This window comes from Lissotriton vulgaris, chromosome 10 (assembly GCF_964263255.1).
Source record: "Lissotriton vulgaris chromosome 10, aLisVul1.2, whole genome shotgun sequence".
Lineage (NCBI taxonomy): Eukaryota > Metazoa > Chordata > Amphibia > Caudata > Salamandridae > Lissotriton > Lissotriton vulgaris.
The window spans coordinates 73,141,171-73,165,352 of record NC_141698.1 but is presented as its reverse complement, the minus strand read 5'-3'; the positions used below and the strand labels follow the sequence as shown (position 1 = coordinate 73,165,352).

At 40.9% G+C, this 24,182-nt stretch overlaps 1 protein-coding gene across 2 annotated transcripts in view; it reads left to right on the top strand.

Moving 5' to 3' along the window:
• The window catches only part of LOC147684692 (uncharacterized), a 197,845-nt gene that overhangs the window by 70,637 nt on the left and 103,026 nt on the right, over positions 1 to 24,182 (top strand). For both annotated transcript variants that reach the window (XM_086940528.1, XM_086940527.1), the window contains 6 exons: positions 7,833 to 8,032; positions 8,635 to 8,738; positions 12,683 to 12,798; positions 16,046 to 16,222; positions 17,338 to 17,543; positions 21,479 to 21,591. In XM_086940528.1, the coding sequence (XP_086796654.1) occupies positions 7,833 to 8,032; positions 8,635 to 8,738; positions 12,683 to 12,798; positions 16,046 to 16,222; positions 17,338 to 17,543; positions 21,479 to 21,591 (916 nt within the window). The remainder of the gene's footprint in view (positions 1 to 7,832; positions 8,033 to 8,634; positions 8,739 to 12,682; positions 12,799 to 16,045; positions 16,223 to 17,337; positions 17,544 to 21,478; positions 21,592 to 24,182) is intronic.

Sequence of the window (24,182 nt, the reverse complement as noted above, 5' to 3'; positions counted from 1 at the left end):
CATTCGTGTCTTGGGACTCGTGTCACCTTTGCATGAAGTGATGTTCACTTCTGATTCAAGACTCCAAGAAACCATTGCATCCAGTGATATGAATTCGTAGCTCATGACTCAATGGGGCCCCGTATAAGCTATACATATAGCTATATCATGATTTTGAAGGAACCTCTGCATGCAGTGATTTCTGTCCCATACTTCCTATAAAACCTGTTTACAGTGGTATTTCTTCCTCCTGTCTCGTTCTCCAGTAATCTAGACATGCAGTGCTATTTCGTCCCATTTCATTGTGCCATTGAATCCTCTGCCTGCAGTTTTTTGTTTCTTCTTATCTCATGACTCAAATGAAACCCCTGCCTGCAGTGTTGTTTCTTCTTATCTCATGACTCAATTGAAACCCCTGCCTGCAGTGTTTCTCCTTATCTCAAGACTCAATTGAAACCCCTGCCTGCAGTGTTGTTTCTACTTATCTCATGACTCCATTGAAACCCCTGCATGCAGTGTTGTTTCTTCTTATCTCATGACTCAATTGAAACCCCTGCCAGCAGTGTTGTTTCTTCTTATCTCATGACTCAATTGAAACCCCTGCCTGCAGTGTTTCTCCTTATCTCATGACTCAATTGAAACACCTGCCTGCAGTTTTGTTTCTTCTTATCTCATGACTCCATTGAAAACCCTACCTGCTGTGTTGTTTATCCTTATCTCATGACTCTATTGAAACCCCTGCCTGCAGTGTTTCTCCTTATCTCATGACCCCAATGAAATCACTGCCTGTAGTGTTGTTTCTTCCTGTCTCATGACTCCATTGAAACCCCTGCCTGCAGTTTTGTTTCTTCTTATCTCAAGACTCAATTGAAACCCCTGCCTGCAGTGTTGTTTCTTCTTATCTCATGACTCCATTGAAACCACTGCCTGCAGTGTTGTTTCTTCTTATCTCATGACTCCATTGAAACCACTGCCTGCAGTGTTGTTTCTTTCTGTCCCATACTTCCTATAAAACCTGTTTACAGTGGTATTTCTTCCTCTTGTCTCGTGTCTCCAGTAATCTAGACATGCAGTGCTATTTCTTCCCATTTCATTGTGCCATTGAATCCTCTGCCTGCAGTTTTGTTTCTTCTTATCTCATGACTCAAATGAAACCCCTGCCTGCAGTGTTGTTTCTTCTTATCTCATGACTCAATTGAAACCCCTGCCTGCAGTGTTTCTCCTTATCTCAAGACTCAATTGAAACCCCTGCCTGCAGTGTTGTTTCTACTTATCTCATGACTCTATTGAAACCCCTGCCTGCAGGGTTGTTTCTTCTTATCTCATGACTCAATTGAAACCCCTGCCTGCAGTGTTGTTTCTTCTTATCTCATGACTCAATTGAAACCCCTGCCTGCAGTGTTTCTCCTTATCTCATGACTCAATTGAACCCCCTGCCTGCAGTTTTGTTTCTTCTTATCTCATGACTCCATTGAAAACCCTACCTGCTGTGTTGTTTATCCTTATCTCATGACTCTATTGAAACCCCTGCCTGCAGTGTTTCTTCTTATCTCATGACCCCAATGAAATCACTGCCTGTAGTGTTGTTTCTTCCTGTCTCATGACTCCATTGAAACCCCTGCCTGCAGTTTTGTTTCTTCTTATCTCAAGACTCAATTGAAACCCCTGCCTGCAGTGTTGTTTCTTATCTCCTGGCTCAATTGAAAACCCTGCCAGCAGTGTTTCTTCTTATCTCATGACTCCATTGAAACCACTGGCTGCAGTGTTGTTTCTTCTTATCTCATGACTCCATTGAAACCACTGCCTGCAGTGTTGTTTCTTCTTATCTCATGACTCCATTGAAACCACTGCCTGCAGTGTTGTTTCTTCTTATCTCATGACTCCATTGAAACCACTGCCTGCAGTGTTGTTTCTTCTTATCTCATGACTCCATTGAAACCACTACCTGCAGTGTTGTTTCTTCTTATCTCATGAGTATATTGAAACCCCTGCCTGCAGTGTTGCTTCTTCTTATCTCATGACTCAAGTGAAACCCCTGCCTGCAGTTTTGTTTCTTCTTATCTCATGACTCAATTGAATCTCCTGCCTGCAGTGTTGTTTCTTCTTATCTCATTACTCAATTGAAACCCCTGCCTGCAGTTTTGTTTCTTCTTATCTCATGACTCAATTGAATCTCCTGCCTGCAGTGTTGTTTCTTCTTATCTCATTACTCAATTGAAACCCCAGCCTGCAGTTTTGTTTCTTCTTATCTCATGACTCAATTGAAACTCCTGCCTGCAATGTTGTTTCTTCTTTTCTAATGACTCCATTGAAACCACTGCCTGCAGTGTTGTTCCTTCCTATTTCATGATCTCCATGGAACCTCTCCAGGGAGTGGCATTCTTCGCTGTCTCATGGCCTAAATGTAACACAACAATGCAATGACCTTCATGCGGGTCTAAGGGCTGTGTAGAGTTCTCAACCTTTTAACAAGCCACTTTAAAAGGATTTGCTAATTAACATTTCAGGGATGTCCCCTAGAGTACCTGAATCATACAAGGAAAAAATAAATTAGACTTCGGACTCAAGTCGGCCATATCTAATCAGAGAGTAAGCGGTTTGCTTCTCTCATGAAAACACACTTCTAATAAATCCAGCTACCAGTTTGAGGAACCAGGATTAATGAATTAATACGACGGCATTATGTCTTTGCGGACAATTATAGGATAACAAATTCAAACAATTATTCGGCAGGATAATTGAATCAAAAGCGTAAGGTGGCTTCGATACCTCTGTTGAACTCACAGTGCAGGAAAGCCACGGTGACTGATTGTTAGATATCATGCACTCAGTTGCATTTCAGAATATCTTTCAGAAGGCCTTGGTAAGCATAGATTTACTATTCTTAACTCCAAGTCTAGGTTTTTCGATTCCATCAAAATATATGTATTGTTCACGTACATATATGTAGACTCAAGTATAGTGAATCTAAACTTACCTGTATATACTTATCTTCTTGACACTTTGGTCCTCAAAATTCAGGCCATAATATTTTTGCATATCAACATATTTCGCGCTTTGCAGGGAGTATACTAGTGAACTCTAACAATCGTTTCACTGTGGTAAAAATGTATTCAGTTTAAAAACTGGGCCAAACTTTCTGAGCAACCTTCTCTTAAAAATATGAAAATAGAGAGCTGATTAAGACCTGGTTTTCAACTGTGTTAAAATGTTGCTGTGTGACAGCCAAGCTAAATTCAGCTCAGAATAGTACAAGTGTAGCAGTCCAAAAATACCACTGTTTTTAGCCTTTCAAATATAATGCCACTGTGAACCCACCCAACCACTTCTATTAAGCTATCAAGATATATCACCGATTTTAAGCCATCCTGATGTTAGACCACTTTTAGACCATCCAGATATATCACATATGTAAATCACCCAATTATAACTCCACCTTTAAGTCATTCAGATATATAAACTATTTTAATGAATGGAAATGTACCTACACTTTTAAGCCATCCAGATATATAACCTATTTTAATCAATGGAAATATACATCCACTTTTAAGCCATCCAGATATATCACCTATATTCAGTCATCCAAATATATTGCTGCTTTTTCATCATCCAAATATTTCACCTATTTAAGGCATCCAAATATACAGCTGCTTTTTAACCATCCAGATATATTGAATATTTAGGCCATTCAAATGTAATGCCACCTTTAGGCCCTCTAAAAAAAAGCCTTTAAGCCATCCTATATGCCACCACCTGTTCTTACACGTGGATATACAGTAACTCCTTCTCTAAATATCTTACAAGCATACCGAAAAAGTTCCTCAAAAAATCAACTTATATAGGGCCAGTATTTTCTTTCAACTTCACGTCATGTTGGAATGAGACGGCAGATGAAGAAATTCTGCCGTCTTATATATTTGTATCTTATCTGCAAGGTTTTTGCGGTTCTACTCAATGCTAGACACAAACAATGATGCAAAAGGCTCTAAGCTAGTCAATTCCAAAGCTATGCATGACTTCAGTAGAGGGATAAAGCCAGAAATCAATCTCAGTTTGGCCTTAATAAAAAACAAACTCCTGCATTGATGCTGCAAAGGGCCAAGGTGGGGACAACACTTGGTGTGGCCTATGTTCCTTTTTGTCTTTTTCACATTAACTTGGGACTCTTTCTAGATGTTTTTGTGTCTCACGTGAGGTAATCTTTGTTTACAAGGATGGCTTTTTTTTGGTACTACTGTATTTTGGAGTGTTGGCACCTGAGTATGGTCAGACAGTTGACTTTTGGTGAAAGCAGATCCTTTGTCTTTAACTAGAGGTTTGTCTGTGGGACTTTGGTTTGTGTCTCTTTGTTGTTGTTCTGGTAGGATACTAACCACCATATTTCTTTCTGATGGCTCTCTCAGCCTTATGTGTCACTCGTCTGATTGTGTGTACCCACTACTCCTGACTGCTAAGGATCCTCTCAATGGTGCAGTCTGGACTTCTTGTGGCAAAGATGTGGTAATTGATGCTCTAGCCTGATGTCACAGAAACCTTATTTTGTGTTTTGTAAATTGTCCTTCCTTTTCACTTACTTTACATGTGCATTACTGTGTATGTGATTTTCATGCATAGTCACAAAGTTGTCCCTGTTTCAAACACTTATACACTATCATGTTTTCCTGAATGGGTGTACGTCTTCGGAAAACACCTTTAAATGTGTATACACAACATTATGCTTGCTTTACACTTACTGTACATGCCCATACATCATTGCATAGGTTCTACATGCACATACACCACTACATTTCATCTTTACATTGTTTTAATGATTATGCACCTATTTTAGATGTCATTTCAACCCTGCAAACCTACTTCACTGTACAGTTTTTTTATATGCCTGTGTACCACTGTGTACCTATACTCCCTGTCCAAGCACCCCCAAGTATCACAGAATGGCTATGTGTAATCCTTTCACGTGCACTTTCATGAAACCAGGACTTCACATCCAGTTTAAATAACTACACCAGTCTCTGGTGGCACTTACCGAAGTGCATGCATTGAGTGTGGAAACCATTGGAAAGTTTTCTGAATACACACTGAGTTTAGACTTGGTGGGTGTGTACTGCCTTGCCTTCTGAAAGAACACCAACCAAGCCTCCCCTTGTCATAACCACAAGCCTAACCCTGCCTGTCATACTGATGGATATTTCAGTGTGCGTGCTCTCCTTAGGAGTATATGCCAACATAATAGGCAATTCCAAATACCTTTTTGCCCACCTAAGTTCAATATTAGTGGTCAAGAAAGTATGTAACTAGTGCCACGGATGTCTAATTTTCCCACCACAAAGCCTTGCTGGTGGACGTTACTTACTCATAATCATTACACTGCCTCTTTCACTGCCTCTGTTCTACTATAGAACACAGAGAGACTTCCATACATCTAATTGCTGTCATATATATGATACACATTCCTAAACAATTGCGTGACTACTTTGTATCCCCGATCACCACCAAATCGGTACTTCATGCTTCTGTATTCCACCACGTCTACTTTATTTTTTTATTTTTTTTATTTTGAGAGTGCAAACATGACCTATGGGTATCACAACCGTTACTCGTCAGATAACCATAAAATAACCATCACATTGAAAACAACAGAAACATAATGTTCACTTTCAATTGCCCCCTCACCTGGTAGCTTAATGAACAACACCAGTGATAATTGTGTCTCGAGAGGACTACAGTTGTTGGGCCCTGCTCTAGCTCCCTAGTCCAGATTCTTACATTAGGAATCTGTTTAGTAGAATTCTTTTAGCCAATTTCATGAAAAGTGAGGGTTGATTTGATAGATTGAATCTCCACCGGGAGAGAGTTCCATATCCTCGAGGCAGATCCGGCAAAAGTCAGGCGTAGGGTTATTTATTTTTTGGAGTGGGGGAAATCTTGGAGTGACCTGTAATCCGCAGGGAGTGGCTGCCTCCTGAGATCATGAGGGATTGTGCAAGGTACCTGTGTTCATCTGGTGGAGGACTTTGTGCATCATAAAGGCTATTTTCCTCTGGATCCTGGCTTCGAATGGGAGCCAGTTGAGAGACGAGACACAAGGAAGAGTGATTAGGCAATGGTGTGTGGATGTGTTTGGCAGTTTAAATGTGATGAATAAGTCTGAGAAGGAACACAACGTCTGTGTGTCAACTTGAGTCTCCATAGCACAATGACCAATTCTTTAATACTTTGTATTACCATATCCACTGGCAGCAGTATGTGTGTGTGTCTGTGCATTCTGGCATGACCTAATGGGCAGATGTACTGCACATGTACTATGAGGAAGTAACTAAAACAGAATAGGTGAAAGAGTGGCTAGAACCTTAGTGCAATTTTAACTCTGCGTGGAAAGCACTCCGAGTATTAAGCTGGAAGTGGAAGGATTTTTGTCGTTCTCCACTTAGACCTCAAGGCTTCTATCTGCTAGATGCGCTAGGAAAACCAGGAATCATCAAGAGTGCAAGGGACAAAGAACTTAGATTCTAGACAAAGCTTGATATAAATAGTATAACTAAAAGATCAGCAATTATAATGGAGAAGTTAGAAACAAATAATTTTAAGAAAGAACTGAGTGTAGCCTTCTTCAAGATGGATCTCCAAGGCGCCCATGCAAATCTATGGAAAAATAATAAAATCTTCTGAGTTATTTTATGTTTCTTTTCAAGGGAGCCAGGAATAATGAGCAAGCAGAAACTCAGGAGACCGGTTCAGGCTGGGATTAAGAATGTTACACTTGGAAAGTTACATTTAGCTTAGAATAATTCCCTGAAACTAACATCTCTGATATGAAAGCTGGTGACAGATGATGACCAGGTTGCATTGTGCCCGACCTCACATCTATGTGTACCTACTTTGCAGCTTTATTCGCCCCATCGACACAGTCCAAAACATCCATATACCACTGTTAGTTACTCTGTACTCCAAGGTCAAATTCACACAGCTCTCTGGCTGAATAAAGAATGTGGGTCAGAAGAATCTGATCAAGGTTTATGCTTCACTTTCCACATTAGGCCAACTTTACAAGATTGGCTCGTGCTTGTACAACCTATAGCAAACCTCGCTCAGAGAGGAGACACACTATAGCTGCACTGTAGTGAGGGAAAATAAACAGGCCTAAAATCTCTACAGGAGGTCAAAAACTGTCTAGGGATAGTCAACGATTGTTGGTCTGCAGATTAGGACAGATGGATCGTCTATGTACATCCCCCACCCTTTGCTATTTAGGGTGGATACCCATGGCTGAGTTTGTGGTATTCACCCTGTATGACGGTTAAGGCCTCACAGGAATGCCCCCTAACTCTCCTCTAGCCCTATATTTTCAAATGTGGAAATTAGGACACACTTTGGAGAATTTCCGCATTCACAAATGTCCTTCGAGCACACACACAATTTCCTTAGGTGAATATTTTGCAAAGCCTGTGTTCGACATATGGGTACAACATGATTTGTGAGTGTAATGAATTGGGCACCTAAACAGTTAAGGTCTCTTATCAGTATCAAAATAGAGCATCCAATTAGATAATAGAAGGGTGATGAGATTGAATAGGATATGGCCCTCGTGGGGGAGCAGGTCTTCTATCAGTTGAACAACTCTGTCCTTCATGGGGACAGATGTGTGGGTAATACGGTCATCGACCTGAGTAAAATGAGTCATGGGAAGAGGCACATTGAAGAAAAGCAAGTATCATCTTAGCAAACTCAAAGCAAAACTGGAGAACACATTCTCCCCACCCTATCACCAGCCCTTCACACTCCCACAGTGTACTTTTTGACTGAATGTGTTTTCGAATTGCTGATGGAAAGCTCATGTGTTTGTATCCATTCAGGTGAACATAACAATTTCCTATGAAGTGAAATACACAATGTTCATAACGACCACCGACGAGATTCAGACCACCTATGTGGACATGGAAGTGACCAAATTCACCAAGTGGTTCAATAGGTTTGAACTGGTAATCGAGACCATCAATAGCACCATTCTGGACCAAATCCCTCTCTCGATATCCTGCGAAAAATATGAAGCACTGTGAGTAATCTTCAGATATTGCCTTATTTAATGTTTCACCCTCTGGATTTGACAGTTTTCAGTAGCCCAGCCTATTTTCATATCTAGAAAGTAAGCTACCGTAGGATGTACATTGGGGATGATGAGAGAGCGAATGGGTATGTGAAGGTTCATATTGGGTATGACACATCTCTCTGGGTCATTAGTTTAAAACTCTGCCCAGAAAAGTGGCAAGGTCTTGTCTAGGATGAGTCAATAAGGCGCCTGGCGCACAGGATGTATCTGTCCAAGACAACCTGTATTGGAAGGTTCATCACAATTTAAGCATGTGTAAATGGTACCCAAGGACAATACATGCATTGTTCAAGTCTGAAGGTCCTGTAAGTAGGACGATTATGCCCTAAAGGCATGACTTAAAACTCCTAGCCCACATGTCCTCTTAGTAGCCATGTGTGTGCTGGAGTGATGCCTTTAGTTGTGCATTGTTGGGGAATCTCGAGCTGTATTTGTTTATTAGCTTACTTGCCTGGCCCTATGCCTCTGAATGAGCCCTTTAACAAGGATTCATAATTTTATGTGCACTTGATCAATCCCTGTCTGAGCTTGCGTTTTCTCCCTTCCAGGATTGCCGCGATCAACATGAAGTACTCCGAAATTAATGAAGAGAACATTAATGATGTGTTTGATTTCATACAGAAGTACCTGGGTCAGACTGGTGGGGCTCAAGGTAAATATCTAACACAATTCAAAATGGCTGCTAGGAAGATGCCGAAACTACGATAATCGGTCTGCTCCACAAAGGTAAAAGGCTAAGATCCAGGAGCAATGAAACATCGGCCCTCCTCTCTGTTCCCCCACCTAATTTAGGGTGCGAGAAATGAAGCATTGCTCCTATTGGACCAAATGCAGGTGTTGCCATCCCAAATATCATTACATTGGACCTGATGCTAGTGGAAATGGTGCCGTGGTCGCCTTGTTTAGATTAACCTTTCTGAAACCATTTACCCAGGTGTCTTTTCTGTCCAAGACCATCAGATTCTGAGTGTCATCAACCTTTCACGCCTTTAGTGACTATGGGCAGGCGTGTCTCCAGGGCTAAAACTAAGGCATCTACAACAATCCTGAATGTGTTTTCTTTTGCTAAGGGACCCATTGTAACAGAATGACCTACACTAACATAGACCTTACTAGGTGTTGAGAAAATAGTCTATCAGGGTTAAATCGAATACAATAAAATAAATAGATAAATTACAGAATTTTACTTAGACTAAATGTCATTTTCTTCCATGAGAGATCCAACGGTCTACTTTGGACGCCCTGAAGAATACAGAAGGAATAAACATTTGAATTGTTTTCAAGATTATCACTTTTGAGAGAGTCATAAGATGGTGTCGGACAGAGGGTCATGACCACCTTGGACAAATGATTAGTAAAAAAACCAACAACACTGCTTGCATGTAATCGCTTCCACACACATTAGTAAGCCTCCAAATTCTCAAAGGACATAACCCACCAGAAGTGAGGCAAACCTTCAGCTAGAAATGTGCCTCATCTATGTTAATAACTTTTATATAATCATTCTCTTTGGCTGATCCTCCTACTACTAACGTACTGCACGTAAAACTCACTCCCCCCAACTCAGCCACCAAGCATAAAGTCAGAAAATGAAGACAACGCTCTTTCCAACTGCATGATCAGTGTGCCCCTAGCATCTTCTAATGATGGATGTACAAATTGCATCCTTGTATTTGTCTTCAAGGACAAATTTCACAATTTATGGGCAAACAAAACTTCTGTGAACAATATTCTTCGTTCTGCCAGTCTGCATTGTTCACATCGGCTTCTCTAAAATGTTGTATATGGGGGTATTGGTGTAAATCCGGGAATTTCACATAACAAGCATAATGAACTTTCCAAAAATACGCAAGATTACGTAGTGTAATGGAAACTTTGGCCTGGCCCAATCAAAAACCAGCGATTTATCATGCGCTGACGAGTTTCTTCCTAGGTTTCTCTGTACGTAAAGCAATGTAATTAGCCACTCCTATCTATATATACTGCATGAATAGCATGTCAGAATGTAATAGGAGAAAACACGGGACGTAATATATTGAAGGTCACAAAATGTTCTGCTGTTCCACAAGTAGAATAATGATAACAGTCCCTTGGCAAAAGGTCCCTTACAAAGTCCTTGGAAAGGGAGGCAAGGACAGAGGTTCCATGGAAAAGCTTTGAATTTGGCCCTCATGTTGAGAAACCGCCTTAGGCCACTTTATAACTTCATTAACTTTGAGATAATGGGAATAGATTCCTAAATATCTGAAAAGACCAATTGGGATTCCCTGGCTAAAACATTATGGGGGATATTTACAACTGAAGTGGCGGAGTGAGGCGTTAGCTGTCATGGCTTAACGCCTCACTCCGCCACTTCAGAAACGCAAGGCTGCGCCATATTTACAAGAATATGGTGCAGCCTTGAGTTTCCCCCTGCGCTGGCCCTACACTTAGCAGTGTAGCGCCAACGTAGGCACCCGTGCACCTTACTGCAAGGGTGTCTGCGTGCAGGGGAAAGATTGTTTATGTACAGGAAGGTCCCCCTTCCTGTACATAAACAACCTTTAAATGCCATTTTGTCACTTCTATGTGTGCTGCTTAAAGTAGCACACATGGAAGTCACAAAATGTCATATTTTTTTATTAAAGATTGTTTATGTACAGGAAGGTCCCCCTTCCTGTACATAAACAATCTTTAAATGCCATTTTGTCACTTCTATATATTCCTCGTTTCGCCAACTTAAGACCAGGTATTCCGTGGCCATAATTTTGGCGCTGCCTCCTATGTACGCTGCCCTTGTAAATTGGGGGCAGTGTCAAAATCAATGGGTGTTGCGGTGGAACGCCCACTGCAACACCCACTGCCCACCCCTTTCATGCTATGCATAGCGTGAAAGGGAGCCTTATTTACAAGGCAGCGTTAAGCCACTTTAAGTGGCTTAACGCTGCCTTGTAAAACAGGTGAAGCCCCTATCGCCTCGGGAAGGTCAAAAAAGTGACGTTCCTGTGGCGATAGGGGCTTGTAAATATGCCCCTCGGTGTTTAAAATGGTTCCCGTGGTGTTCACCATACAAATTGCGATGTGGCTAACTCTCTTGCTGTAATATTCAACTTTAGCTCAACATACAGGCCCCAAGCCAAAGTCATGGGCACCCAGATATTAATGGAGCATTGCCCATGCAACATCTAAGAGTAGCATTGCACGTGCATTTACCCAAATCCCTGCACAAACTGATAGCTTGAGAGAAACACCATCTGCTCCTCTTTTTCATAACATTTCTCCAAATGTATTTCTCTGAAGCCTCAGTTCCACTACCCACACAATTGCATTCCAGCCTTCTGTCCCCCTTTGCGCCTAGCATAGCCGATCCCACCTAATTGTGATGTCGCTGTTCGCCTAATCCATTTTTTGCTCTATACTGCATAAGGAGACGATGGTGGTCCTTATGACACTCCACTTAGCTCCTTAGAGAGCTGCTCAATGGATGATGTGGTCAAGGAACCACTGTAAAATGACTGCCGGCTGTTTGACTTTTTTGCCATTTTTAGGCAGACGCGGATCTGGAGCAAACAGTGTTTGCCACCTTACTAAGTACTGCAGCCTAGCAGTAATAGTATGGATGCTTTTGTTTTTGCACAGCTAGAGTTGCTGCTGGATGCCACCTAGCCACAATAACAGGCTAGGGGCAGTCTCGCATCGGGTAGTTCAGTCCCTCAACATCACAGTATTATTAGGCCTGAGCAGTAAACTACGCTTCCTTCGCTGGGTTTGCAGTTTTCTGCAGTCCGCGGAACTCACAGAAAGCAAAAAACTCAGCTGCGGGTAGCGCAGCAGAGTTTTTTCTGCTCGCCAGAGGTAGGTTGGTGAACACGAGCTGCCAGTCGGGTAGAATTTCTACCCGAGCGGCACGAAGAGCAGCGCGAATGGCAGGAAGAGCAGTGCAAATTTCAGGAAGAGCAGCGCAAACAGCAGTTTGCTCCACACTGCGCTGCTTGTGGAACTCCGAGGAACTCCGTGAGCTCCACCCAGGCCTAGGTATTACCAGGGAATTCTGGCACGCATTCTCAGTGGTATTTTGACAACCAATTAATGTCCAGCAAGAAGTTCTCATTTTGCATGGGAAACATTCAGAAAATGTTCCTCTATCAACAGCAGGGAAAGGTTTCATCCATGCATGGTATTTATTTTCATTGACTGTGCAAGTCTTCTTTTCTGCCTTTTGATGCTCCCGACCTTCTTCAGGTGTCCTTATTGGGAATTTGTAGCTGTAGTTTTCTGAAAGTATCCAAGACTAATCAGTGATGCTTCAGGCCTGCACCACTTGCGCTCAAATGAATTATATTTGTAAACAAACAATACATTGTGTGAAAAAAGAAATTCTTACAGTAAGTACAAATATAAGTGCACACATAAATAAATAAGTACATGAATCACTATGTGGATCTGTTCAGTAAATATCTGCGAGGATGGGGACCTTAGGTACCAGACAAACATCTAACAGCCAAGCTCCTTGCATTCTGTTTCAAGATGTATCAGAAGTTACTTGTTCTCCGCTGCAGTAACATGGATTGTCAATACACAGATAATAATGGCCTCTTTTTACTTTTTCGCTCTTAGGTGTCAGTTGCTCTGCTAATAAGACTTCCTCCGAATGGATACGCAAATACCTCGGCAGTTTCTCCCGCGAAGCAACATACTCACAGTTGATGGAGTTCAACCCAGAATTCAATGTGGTATGTGTGTGCTTTTACTTACATGTTTGTCTCACCGATGACACTTCACAAATTACGTGATTTTACCTGCAGGTTAGCTGCACTGGGATGTGATTATATGTTCTGGCACATCTTGCCACTTGCTGTGTGTGTCTTATGTCTGATTTCATTGAGGAGTTCCCAGGGAGTTTTATCAGATCAAGCTAATTTCCCTTTATTTCAGACACCATCAGATATGTAATCCTTCTATGAACTTAGATTGCGGGAGTTTATCAGATGTTAGTGACACAACGCTATCCTGGAAATTAGAATAGAGATGGTCTGTTTTAGCCTGCTTATATCAAAATCAATTTTATAATTTATATTCCAATGTATAATTGCAATTCACCAACTTTGCTGTTGTCCTTTTATACTCAAGCCAAAAAGTGCATGTTCTACCCTCCTCTGATAGTCCAGAATACTTCTGGGTCCTATCTGTAGAAGCAGGATGTGCGACAATACAATGCATGCCTTTACCACAAATGCCTTTACTATGCATCATATACCATGCAATGCATTTACCGCACATGCCTTTGCCATGCATATGACTTTACCACGCATACCTTTATAATGCAAGGTAAGTATATGATTAGGAAAGGGAAACATACATGTATGTATATACTAGTAAATGTAACCCCCTCTTTTTGAAAATTATTTTAAATTTAAATGTATATTGTTTTCTTTATTGGGCAAGACCCCTCAACCCCACTCATTTTTAAAAATTATTTTTATTCCCGTTTTTAACCCTTTCACTCTATATCCTTACCCACTTCTAAACCCCAAAGCACCTTTACCACCCAATACCCCTACCCACCCCCAAATCCTATAAATGCCCTTACCACCCTAGCCCTCCACCCATTCCATAACCCAAAAATATTCTTACCACCCTATACCCCTATGTTCTGCTTAACCCTTACCCACCCCTAAACCCTAAAACACCCTTACCACCCAAACCCCAACCAACCCCTAAACCCTAAAAACACCCTTACAGCCCTGTGCTCCTACCGAACCCTAAACCCTATAAATACCCTTACCACCCAATACCCCACTCACCCCTAAACCCTAAAATGCCCATACCACTTTATGGCTCTACACACCCCTAACCTTAAAAGCACTTTTACCATCTTATACTCCTAACCACCCCTAAACCCTTAAAACACCCTTACCACCCTATTCACACGTACATACGTACACATATAAATGCCTTATACACACTTATTTTGTTATTTTGCATTGTAAGCGCATGCATGGTAAAAGTATATGCATGGTAAATGATGCATGGCAAAGGCATGATTGTTAACGGTATATGCATGGTAAAGGTATGAGTGGTAAAGGCATTGCTTTGTAAAGGCAATGCATGGTAAATGATGTGAGGCAAAGGCATTGGGTTTTAAAGGCAATGCGTGGTAAAGGCATTGAGTTGTAACGTTAATGAGTGGAAAATGATGTGTGGTAAAGGCACTGCATGGTAAGGCTGTCTTCCATAGAAACACTGCGCCCATGAAATGCTGTATATTTAACCAAAGCTTTTGCGTTGCAACAGAAGTTCTGCCCACCTTGGTGGGCATTCGACTGAGCATTTGAGGCCTTCAGCCAGAAAAAGGGGTGCGAGTAAGACTGGGCGGGCTGTCTCAGGCCCATCCCCAAATAAAAAGGGTGTCTTTCACTAACAAGGCTGGGCCCATATTCTTGAGATCTGACGACATCCAAGAGGCCTGCAAGTGGCTTGGTCAGGCGTTCTTCGGCACTGGGACACATATTCCAGGGGTGCGCTTACAACCAACTTAGGCAAACAGGTTCTGTGAATTAGAGCAAATGTATACTTGTAGGAGATGTTAAATATATACACAGTCCCACTGATGAAACAATTCTCCAAGGTTCCTGATGGCGCCCGTTGTATTCAGAATTCAACTAATGTCAGAGACAAATAGCCTTACCTTCTTCTCTCCCCTCCTACAAATGAGTGGCATGTATAAACCAAGTTAAGTCAAACCCAAGGGAGAGAAAAATCTTTGTAGTAGGTGGGAAGAATGTCATATAAACCTTTGACCATGGGAGCAAGCCCTGTGGAGCAGGAGCGGCCGGCATGGCTCATGGGTGGGAAGTGGGTGCCGGGGCCGTCGTGGAAGTTACAGGGGGTGTTGTGTGTGGGGGGTCAAGTGGGGTTTAGAAATAAAAAACAAACAAAAAAAACCTCAAGCCGGGTCCCGTATCCTCTGTGCTCCTGCCCTCCTGAGTCCGCTTCCAGGAACCGGAAGCAGGCAGCCAGGCTCCTTCCCCTAAGCCAGTGCAGCATTGTGACTGGTCAAGCACTCAACCAGGAACTTTAGGGGGGGCTGTAATGCAGCCTGCATGGTGAACAAAAAAGTGCACATGACTTCTTTGGGCGGTGTGAGAGGGCTGACTAAACAGTAATTGGGCACTTGAGTGGGCAAACCACTCCGCCCCTGTCTTGTTCCGGGAGCAGAGCAGCCCTGCCCGCAGAGGAAACATAACATGATAATAGCTGAAAGTTATTATCATGTTATGTTTCCTCTTCTCGTACTGCTTGAAAGCAGTGGGGCGACACTCCTCCACCAAGTGGAGGAGCCGCCACTGCTGTGGAGAACAATTTCTGTAACCTTCGGATACTAAAATGATGCTTCTGTCTTATAATACGCACTCAGAGAACTCAAGTGGTGTTAGACGCCATTCCATCTAGAAAGGATTAAGACACATTTATTTAACTGTGGAGTTGCCCAAACTGAATAGCCACATCAGTTTAGCAACACACTGCCTTCATAGAGTCACAGAAGCAGAGAGAACAGAATTGCAATCGATATGCATGTTGGAAAGAGCAAACATTCAACCAGTCGCTCACTTTCTGAAAAATTCTCTTACACGGTACATCGCGACAAAAACGTGAGGTTCATCCGTTTACGAGAGATGGTTGGACCAAAGAGGATCAGATGCTGCACAGGAGGAAGAGCTTTTGTCTGTGGTGGCCCCTCATGTATGGAATTTTGTCCCAATGACGCAAACATTATAAGATTATCTGTCCTTTAGGCACAATGTAAAAACTTTTATCTGCAGAATAACAGCCAAACCTGTTATAGAAGATGGTCTGAATCTCAAATTGTGTGCTTAATTAAATTGCCTTTGAGTACCATAGCAAAACATTTGAAATGATGTGTCTGTGTCAGGAGTTTGTCGTTATACCCTGTGGGTCTCACCTTGTGTTTCTTCTCAGTTCGAAGGTGACGTGTTGACCAGTCTGACAGTGAGCCAGGTCAGCGATGTGATGGTCTACTCAACAGCGCTGACCAGCATCACCGAAACGAAGCAGATCTTTGATTACTTTGAAACTCTCAGTGTGACTGAGGTTAAATCCTGCATGCAGACTTTCACAGCTACAGTGTCTACTAATGTAAGTTGAACAGATTCTATACTTATCACTCGAAGTAAAGGCTGCCTAACAGAGGCACAATCGTGTTTTAGATCCCATTGTATTTGGCATGAATGATATCTGTTGAGGTTCTCCTTTTGTGTTTGACTCGAGAACTGTATTGAAATAAATGGTTTACCGGCATCAGCCGCGACTCATGCAAGTAAGAGCGGCGGGGCTTTGGACCCTTGTTGGGAAGGGGATTCGACAGACGACCACAAGGCAAAATTAATTAAATTATTAATTTTCTCTCATTGTCTGTCGAAATCCCCCCACCTGTCCCCACCCCTCTTACTTGCACGGTTCACGGCTGACCATCATTTCACATGCTTTGGGTGTTAAAAACCCAAGAGTGGTTGAAGTAGGTAGTGGTTCCAGTACCTTAAATTTCCATAAACCAAAAACCTTGAAATTGAAAGCATCAGAGAGGGTTCCAATAGTAACGTTTGAAGCAGTGACACAAACATTCAAAACATGCTCTTTTATTGAGGATGTGAACCCCCGGCAAGGTCAGGCATTGCTTGTTTCTGCTCTTATTGACACTCTGTGCCCTTTCAGAAGTATTGTACTGCAGGAGTAAGATTGTATTGTATTGTAATTGCATTTATGTAGCGCTTACTACCCTTGACAAGGTGTTGATGCGCTTTTTTTGGCGAGTGGCACACTACTCCGGAACCTACTAAGCATTTGTGGTGAATGCAAATTAACCTTACACTGACTCGAGGCTCTCATTCCAAGATAATGGGGGACACCGCATTGGTACTTCCCCTTCCTAAATAAACTATACCATGTGTATTGCTAACTCAATGGAGCAGCATTCGAGTGTGAGGGCACCTGGAAAAACGAGGAATTACTATGAATTTCAATGTTTCCGGACCCTATTCCTGCTGTTATTCCCAATTTGTGATCCTTACACACTGACCCATTTTGCCTGCTTTTGGCTGGTGACATTTCCAGTGTGGAATATCGGGGTGTGGTATTTTCGCATTATTTGTCGCCACGATCCAGCCTGTAACTCCCCATCCCAGGATGAAGGGCTTATCGGGTAAGGAATAAGGGGCACCCATCTAAGTGTGTGTTTTTTTCTTTTACCACAGCGCTCACATGCGATGACAATAAACTCGGAGGTTGGAGAATATTTCTTAACAAACTACCTGCTGATTATTAAAAGTCAAGTACTCACCTACGAAGTAACAGAGTGGACATTCCTTTTCGAATATGAGATCAAATATTTTGTGTCCTTCTTCCGTTCAACCTCACTGGAAATCTTCATTCCATTGGACTGTGAGTCTCTTCTGGAGATGTAAGTATTCTGTGGACCCTTGACATCCCTTCCCTGCCTGCAAGCCACCCCTCCAGATCCCCCAAACAGGGTCTATAAGAATACATATTGCTATTTATAAAGCAATATATACCTATTCAGCACTGGCGAATGGCAAAGTAACATAATATTAGAACAACAAAAATGTGTACAGCAGTACAAGAGAGTCACCCACTATGTTGACCACGTCGCTGCAGAGATATGTCCCTCTCTGCAATCTATGTAGAAAGGTTCATGTCACTTCTGGCATATATTCATAACCTGCTCCTTATGAGTCCCCTCCCACTGTCACTCGCAATATCCCCCTCTCTTTCTCTCTCTCTTTTTTGCGCTATTTGTCTCTCTCTGTCTCACCATGTGACCTCTTCAAGATCTCTCTTTTCAACTTCCACTTAATCTTTTAACTGTCCCTCACCTGTTTGCCTGTTTCTCTCACTTTGCTTCTTCCTCACTTTCTCTCTTTCTCACTCTTTTCTCACTGTTTGTAGTTCTCACATTGAATTTCTAGCCCTACCCTGCTGGCTGTCTCTATGTACTCTCACTCTCTTGCTCTCTCCATCTCTTCTTTTTCCTTCACATTCCTCGTACTTTTCCATTTATTTATATATATGCAAAAAATTGAAGCGTAGAACTCTCAGTAGTTCCTGAGTTTAGGTGAATAATAAAATATATATATATATATTTTATATATATATATACATATATATATATAGGTATGTGTGTGTGTATATATATATATATATATATATATATATATATATATATATATATATATATATATAGAGAGAGAGAGAGAGAGAGAGAGAGAGAGAGAGAGAGAGAGAGAGGGCGAGAGAGAGAATGAGAAAAATGTATATATATATATACACACACACACACACACTAACAAACAAAAGGCTAAAGTGACATAATAGATATATATGATCATAATATCTTACTTTACATTTTTTCAAACCTGAGAAATTAACTGAAAAGACTAAAGATTAAAGTAACATTAAAGGTGAAAAAGTCAGGTACATGCACAGTGTTGTCATTAAGGGAGTCATTTCAGAAGTAGCATCGAAGTTATCACTGATGTCATTGAACATGTCATGAGCGATGCCATGTATGAGATAGTAAACAGCACATGGTGAGGGTACAATTTATAGTTACTTCAGTTAACTATTTTGATTATAAAAGGGTGGAGAATGTATAGTTGTAGAATATTAGGGCTTAATCTCTTGATGCTCAATCTTGAAAGGTAGGCAGATATTGTGTTATTTTAGTTCAGAGATTTATTAAACGAGCATCTCCTATGGTATGGATCTATGGACAAAATAGATCAAAAGAGCCAAAAAAAGGAACTGACCAACACATGTTTTGCAGGCCTGGGGCTTCTTCAAGGTAGTTGGTTCTTGGTAAAATTGTGCTGGGAATGAACTCAGACGTCATGCTGGTCTTAACACTAATGTCTGGCTCTAATCTTCTAGTTGGAAATAGTCTCCTGAGCGGAACTTAAATTATTCGAGTATCCTGTAGTAGTGGCATAAAGTTAGTAGAACAATCTAATTGTCCTGGATAGTCCAGGTTGTTCCTTATTCTTGTACTGGTCGTAGTGATCCAATGGTGAATGTTGTGGTAGATTGTGGGTCATGGAGGACACCCTTGGATCCTGTAACCTGCAATCTACTACTACAGACACCAATACGGGTATCTAAACACTGCTAGGCATAGCGTTTGGTTGTGAACAGCAAGTTTTCCCCATTTTTTTATGGATTTATATTTGCTTGAATTCCTACACAAAATTGTGCCTTTTTTGTTGTTCACAGTTCTGGTAGCCCCAAGATTTTGATTTTCATTAAAACAATAACTTTATTGTTGCAAAGCCTTTTGTTTTATTTGGGGGGGGGGCATTTTCCACACCTAGAGCTCCTGCCCAACACTCACCTGAGGTGCGACAACTCTAATGAGTCAATTCACTTCAATAACTTTATTTAGGTTCAGAGAACTATAAAAGTACACAACATCATAAAATACGATAAAGTATATAAATAAAACTGCACAGCTGTAAAACACATTACCCAATTGATTACAAAGCCTTGCCACCAAAGGTAGTTCAAATACAAGAAATACTATACACCAGTTCACATTTATTAACCCTGTTAAATAGAACGCTTATTAAGTACCCCCCCCCCCCTTAAGACAAAATGATATTGAACAAAACCTCCAGGAGACCCTATAACTAAATCTAGATGGGTCCATTATATCAGCCATATTGACTAGGGTTGGGGACTATTTCATAAAAGAGTCAGTCAATATCATGTTGCTCTTACTAAAGTGCATAGTACGAGAATAAAATATTTTTAAATCACTAAGACCTTATAGTAGACATTTACATACATTTTGCTCTAATGTGCCAGGTTGGGCATGGTAGTGAGATTAGGGAGTTGCTTGTTTGCTATAGACCATACATCTTCTTATCTAATGATTCCACCTCATGGATGAGGATTCTTTTTTCCACAGCATGAAATTCATTTTTTTAAAGAAATTGCGTATTTCGAGATGGTTGTCAAAACATATAAATTCCTTAACCCAGCCAGTCACATTTGCGAAACAATTCGAATGTTATTAACACGATTTATCTATCTATCTTTCTATCTGTCTATCTGTCTATCTGTCTATCTGTCTATCTGTCTATCTATCTATCCATCTATCCATCTATCCATCTATCTATCTATCTATCTATCTATCTATCTATCTATCTATCTATCTATCTATCTATCTATCTATCTATCTATCTATCTATCTATCTATCCATCTATCCATCTATCTATCTATCTATCTATCTATCTATCTATCTATCTATCTATCTATCTATCTATCTATCTATCTATCTATCTATCTATCTATCTATCCATCCATCCATCCATCTATCTATCTATCTATCTATCTATCTATCTATCTATCTATCTATCTATCTATCTATCTATCTATCTATCTATCTATCTATCTATCTATCTATCTATCTATCTATCTATCTATCTATCTATCTATCTATCTATCTATCTATCTATCTATCTATCTATCTATCTATCTATCTATCTATCTATCTATCTATCTATCTATCTATCTATCTATCTATCTTTCTATCTATCTGTCTATCTATCTATTCATCTATCTATCTATCTATCTATCTATCTATCTATCTATCTATCTATCTATCTATCTATCTATCTATCTATCTACCTATCTATCAAGAAAGAGAGACAGATTTTCCGATATGTGTGTATGTGTCTGTGTATATACTTAAATGTATGGGTTTAAAAAAGTTTAAAAAAATAGGAACATTAGGTTTAAACAATAATTACAATTTTAAACAAAGCTAAATGTAGCATGTAGGAAAGTTCAAGGAGAGAATGTTCTGTTACGTTATTTTGTGTCAAATCAAATCGTACTGCATCGGGTCATTTTAATTTAGGGTTACAATAGTGTCGCTTCAAACAACCCAGGTCAATTATATGACCTTTCTTTGCTATAGGGGGCATTTGTCGCCGCTGCCATTGTGGGGTTTTGTGTCTTATGAGTTGTCCCATTGAAGATGCTAACTTGGTCTTGACATCACACTTTTAACTGGTTTGCATATATAATGCACCCTTCGCCCTTCACCTCAAAGATTTGCCTTAAACCACTTTATATGTCACTTATATTTAAATTAAAGGGTCTCTTAAGAAATGTTTACCTTGCTTCTGTAGGTTCTCCTCCACAAAATATTTCTGAAGATTGAGTTTAGCCATAACGTCTTTGTTCTATTTCCTCACCAACCTCCTCACCCACTTTAGCCTGGTTGGTGGGAAACTAAGAACTATGATGATAAACTACAAGTTGCTCTTTAGTTCATCTTTTGTGAAATAGTGTTTTTGGCTTTTCTTTCATGACAGAATGAAGCAACTGAATGCAGTGTTTTCCAAAATGGCTCAAAACAATCGTGAGGCGGTTGTAAGCTGGTTTGTAAATTTGTTCACACTTGGCGGACACTCTTCATACCCAAAAGGTAAATGTAATTCACACAACTGCCCCCCTTCCCTTTTAATCTGCCATAAAACAAGAACTGCCTTACGCCAGAACATGGAAAACCTTTTAGATTAGATCATGATGGTGCTTTCCCTGCAGGAGAGGTTCTTCCTAAGTAGCTCTCATCATGAGAAGGGCAGTGGATGCAAGGCCTTCTGGAGGGATTGATGTTAACACACCAGGCAGATGAGTTGACGTAGGCATAGAAAAAAAAAAGGAGTCAGTAAATAGAACATTAAGAGGCAAAATTGAGCTTATCTGATAGCCATAGGAGTCCCAGTGGAAATTCAACTCTGGTTCTATTTATGTCTGCTTTGGAAGTTCTCAATCTCTCATTTCATACCTCTTGAATTACATAGAATGCAGGCTTTTTTTTTTTTTATTTAACCCCTTGGGCGCGGTTGCGATTCTGCGCCTGTGCGGCACATTCCGATTGCGGGTGCGGTCATGACGGCCGGGAGCTGTCATCAGCTCACGAGCACTGTGTGCTATGACGGCTCCCGGCCGTCATCAGCATGGAAGGGGTTAATCAGGCAATGGATTAAGGGTTTATTTTAGGCCAAGGTTTTCAATGCACTTGTCTACTAGAAGTATAGTAACCAATCTTTAAAATACACATAGACTGGGCTTTTGCTCTGCTAGGGCTATATTACAGTCTCACACCAAACCCCTCCTAGTAAGTGATTCCATTGCAATGCAGGAGGGACTATTTTTCATTTGAAAAGAACACTCATCAGGCTTTGTAGCATTCAATACTTTATCTCCTGATAGACTCAATACAGAAAGCAGTTATTTTTTAGCTACTTTTCCCAGCATTGGCAAAAACATGGGCTTTAATGTGATGAACAGCTTTTGTTTTTTTTATTTTTAAAATTTTTTAAAACCTTTATTATAAAAGAGCACACAGCTATTCAGCCTAACATCCTGGAGGCAAGGCAGCATGGTGAATCAGGAGAGCAATAGTGCAAGGGTATTCACATCAGAACATTGAAGGTTGTTTTTATTTTTTATAGAAAGAGAACTAAAACCAAGGGATGAACAGCTTTTGTGCATGCATTTGGGAATTCATGTTTAGATGTGTTGGCACAGTACTTGTGTTAGCAGGAGATATGGCTTAATAGCACGTGTTTCCTCTTTTGGTACATGGGAATCCAGGACTGGGTCGCTCTTCCTGCAGCTAAAACAATCTGCTACAAAGTGCTCTAATTCCCCTCGGATAAGTTCTGTTTATAAAAAACGCAAAACAACATTAAAGCAAGACATTTAGGCTTTGCCAATGCTTGTTTTAGTTCACTGTGTTCTTAACCATAAGGTCTCGGGTTTGAATCTTTGCAGGGGCGACTCAGCCTTTCATACTTCTGTGGTCCATAAAACAAGGACCATTGACTTGGGTAATAATAACATGAACTGCTAGCAACGCTGCAAAACTGTTGCAGCAAGTTCTGTTTGAGACACAAAATGTTGAAATAAAACTGATAAATACTAGGGCGTGCTTACAGGTTTGTGGCACAGAACTATTCTCTCTGGAAAGCACGTAGAGACCTTACAAATCCTTTTAAAGTGAAAGAGGTAGAAAGTGCTCTAGACTCGCAATGGAAGGTACATGTGATGGGCTCCAATGACAGAGAACTCCTTCCAGATCTGCCAGGCTCTAGCCCTTTCCCACTTTCGCAAGGAGCGGTAGAACCCAACTCTTAAGCAACCGCTCATTGAACGGATGTGGCGTAACGCCCAGAGCTGCCAACTTTGGACCTAGGGCACCAGGTTTGAGTCTTGGCTTTAGCTTAACATCCTGTGATTTTTGGCAAATCACCTAATCTTGCCGTGCCTACCAACAATTAATTAATGTGTCCTTGTGTAATGTAACTGGTGTTCATGCAAACCACTCCAAACCACTCCAATACCTCTGAGTTGAATTCGAGGAATATAAAAACTGCAACAACAAAAAAATATATATATATAGATTACAGTCCACCCCAACAGAGCTCCCACTCTCGTCTCTCCCTACCAAGGCATCTGCCATCAATGCCCAAGCCCTGGGCGAGGGTGTGGCATTAAGGCCACAGCTGCCGTATTTAAAACTGAGTTACCAGCCTAGTCTCGGCATCGGCTCAACATCCTGTGATTCTGGTAATAAAAGCACTTAATATCTCAATGTGTAAAAAAACATAAAACATGAGTCAATCCTTGTGTTACGTAACTAGTGCTCATGTAAAGCGCTCCAATGCCTTAGGCTAGGTGTGCCTATATCATGGAACAAAAATAAATAAAGCTGGCTCAAGAATTATTCGCCGTTTTAGCAGCAGAAAACTGCCGCTAAAGCGGCGATAATGGGCTTGATAATATGCCCTTGAGAATTCCAATAGAAGCTCATGTTCTGGTGTCAACATGGGTTTCTATTGGAGTTCTCTACGGCATATTATCAAGTCCATTATCGCCGCTTTAGCGGCAGTTTTCTGCCGCTAAAACGGTAATAATTTTAACGCCGTGCTTGATAATATGCCCCCTAGTATTTTTTTTCAGAAAAGTAAGATAAACATTAAAAGAAATAGGTAAGTCCAACCTGTTCAC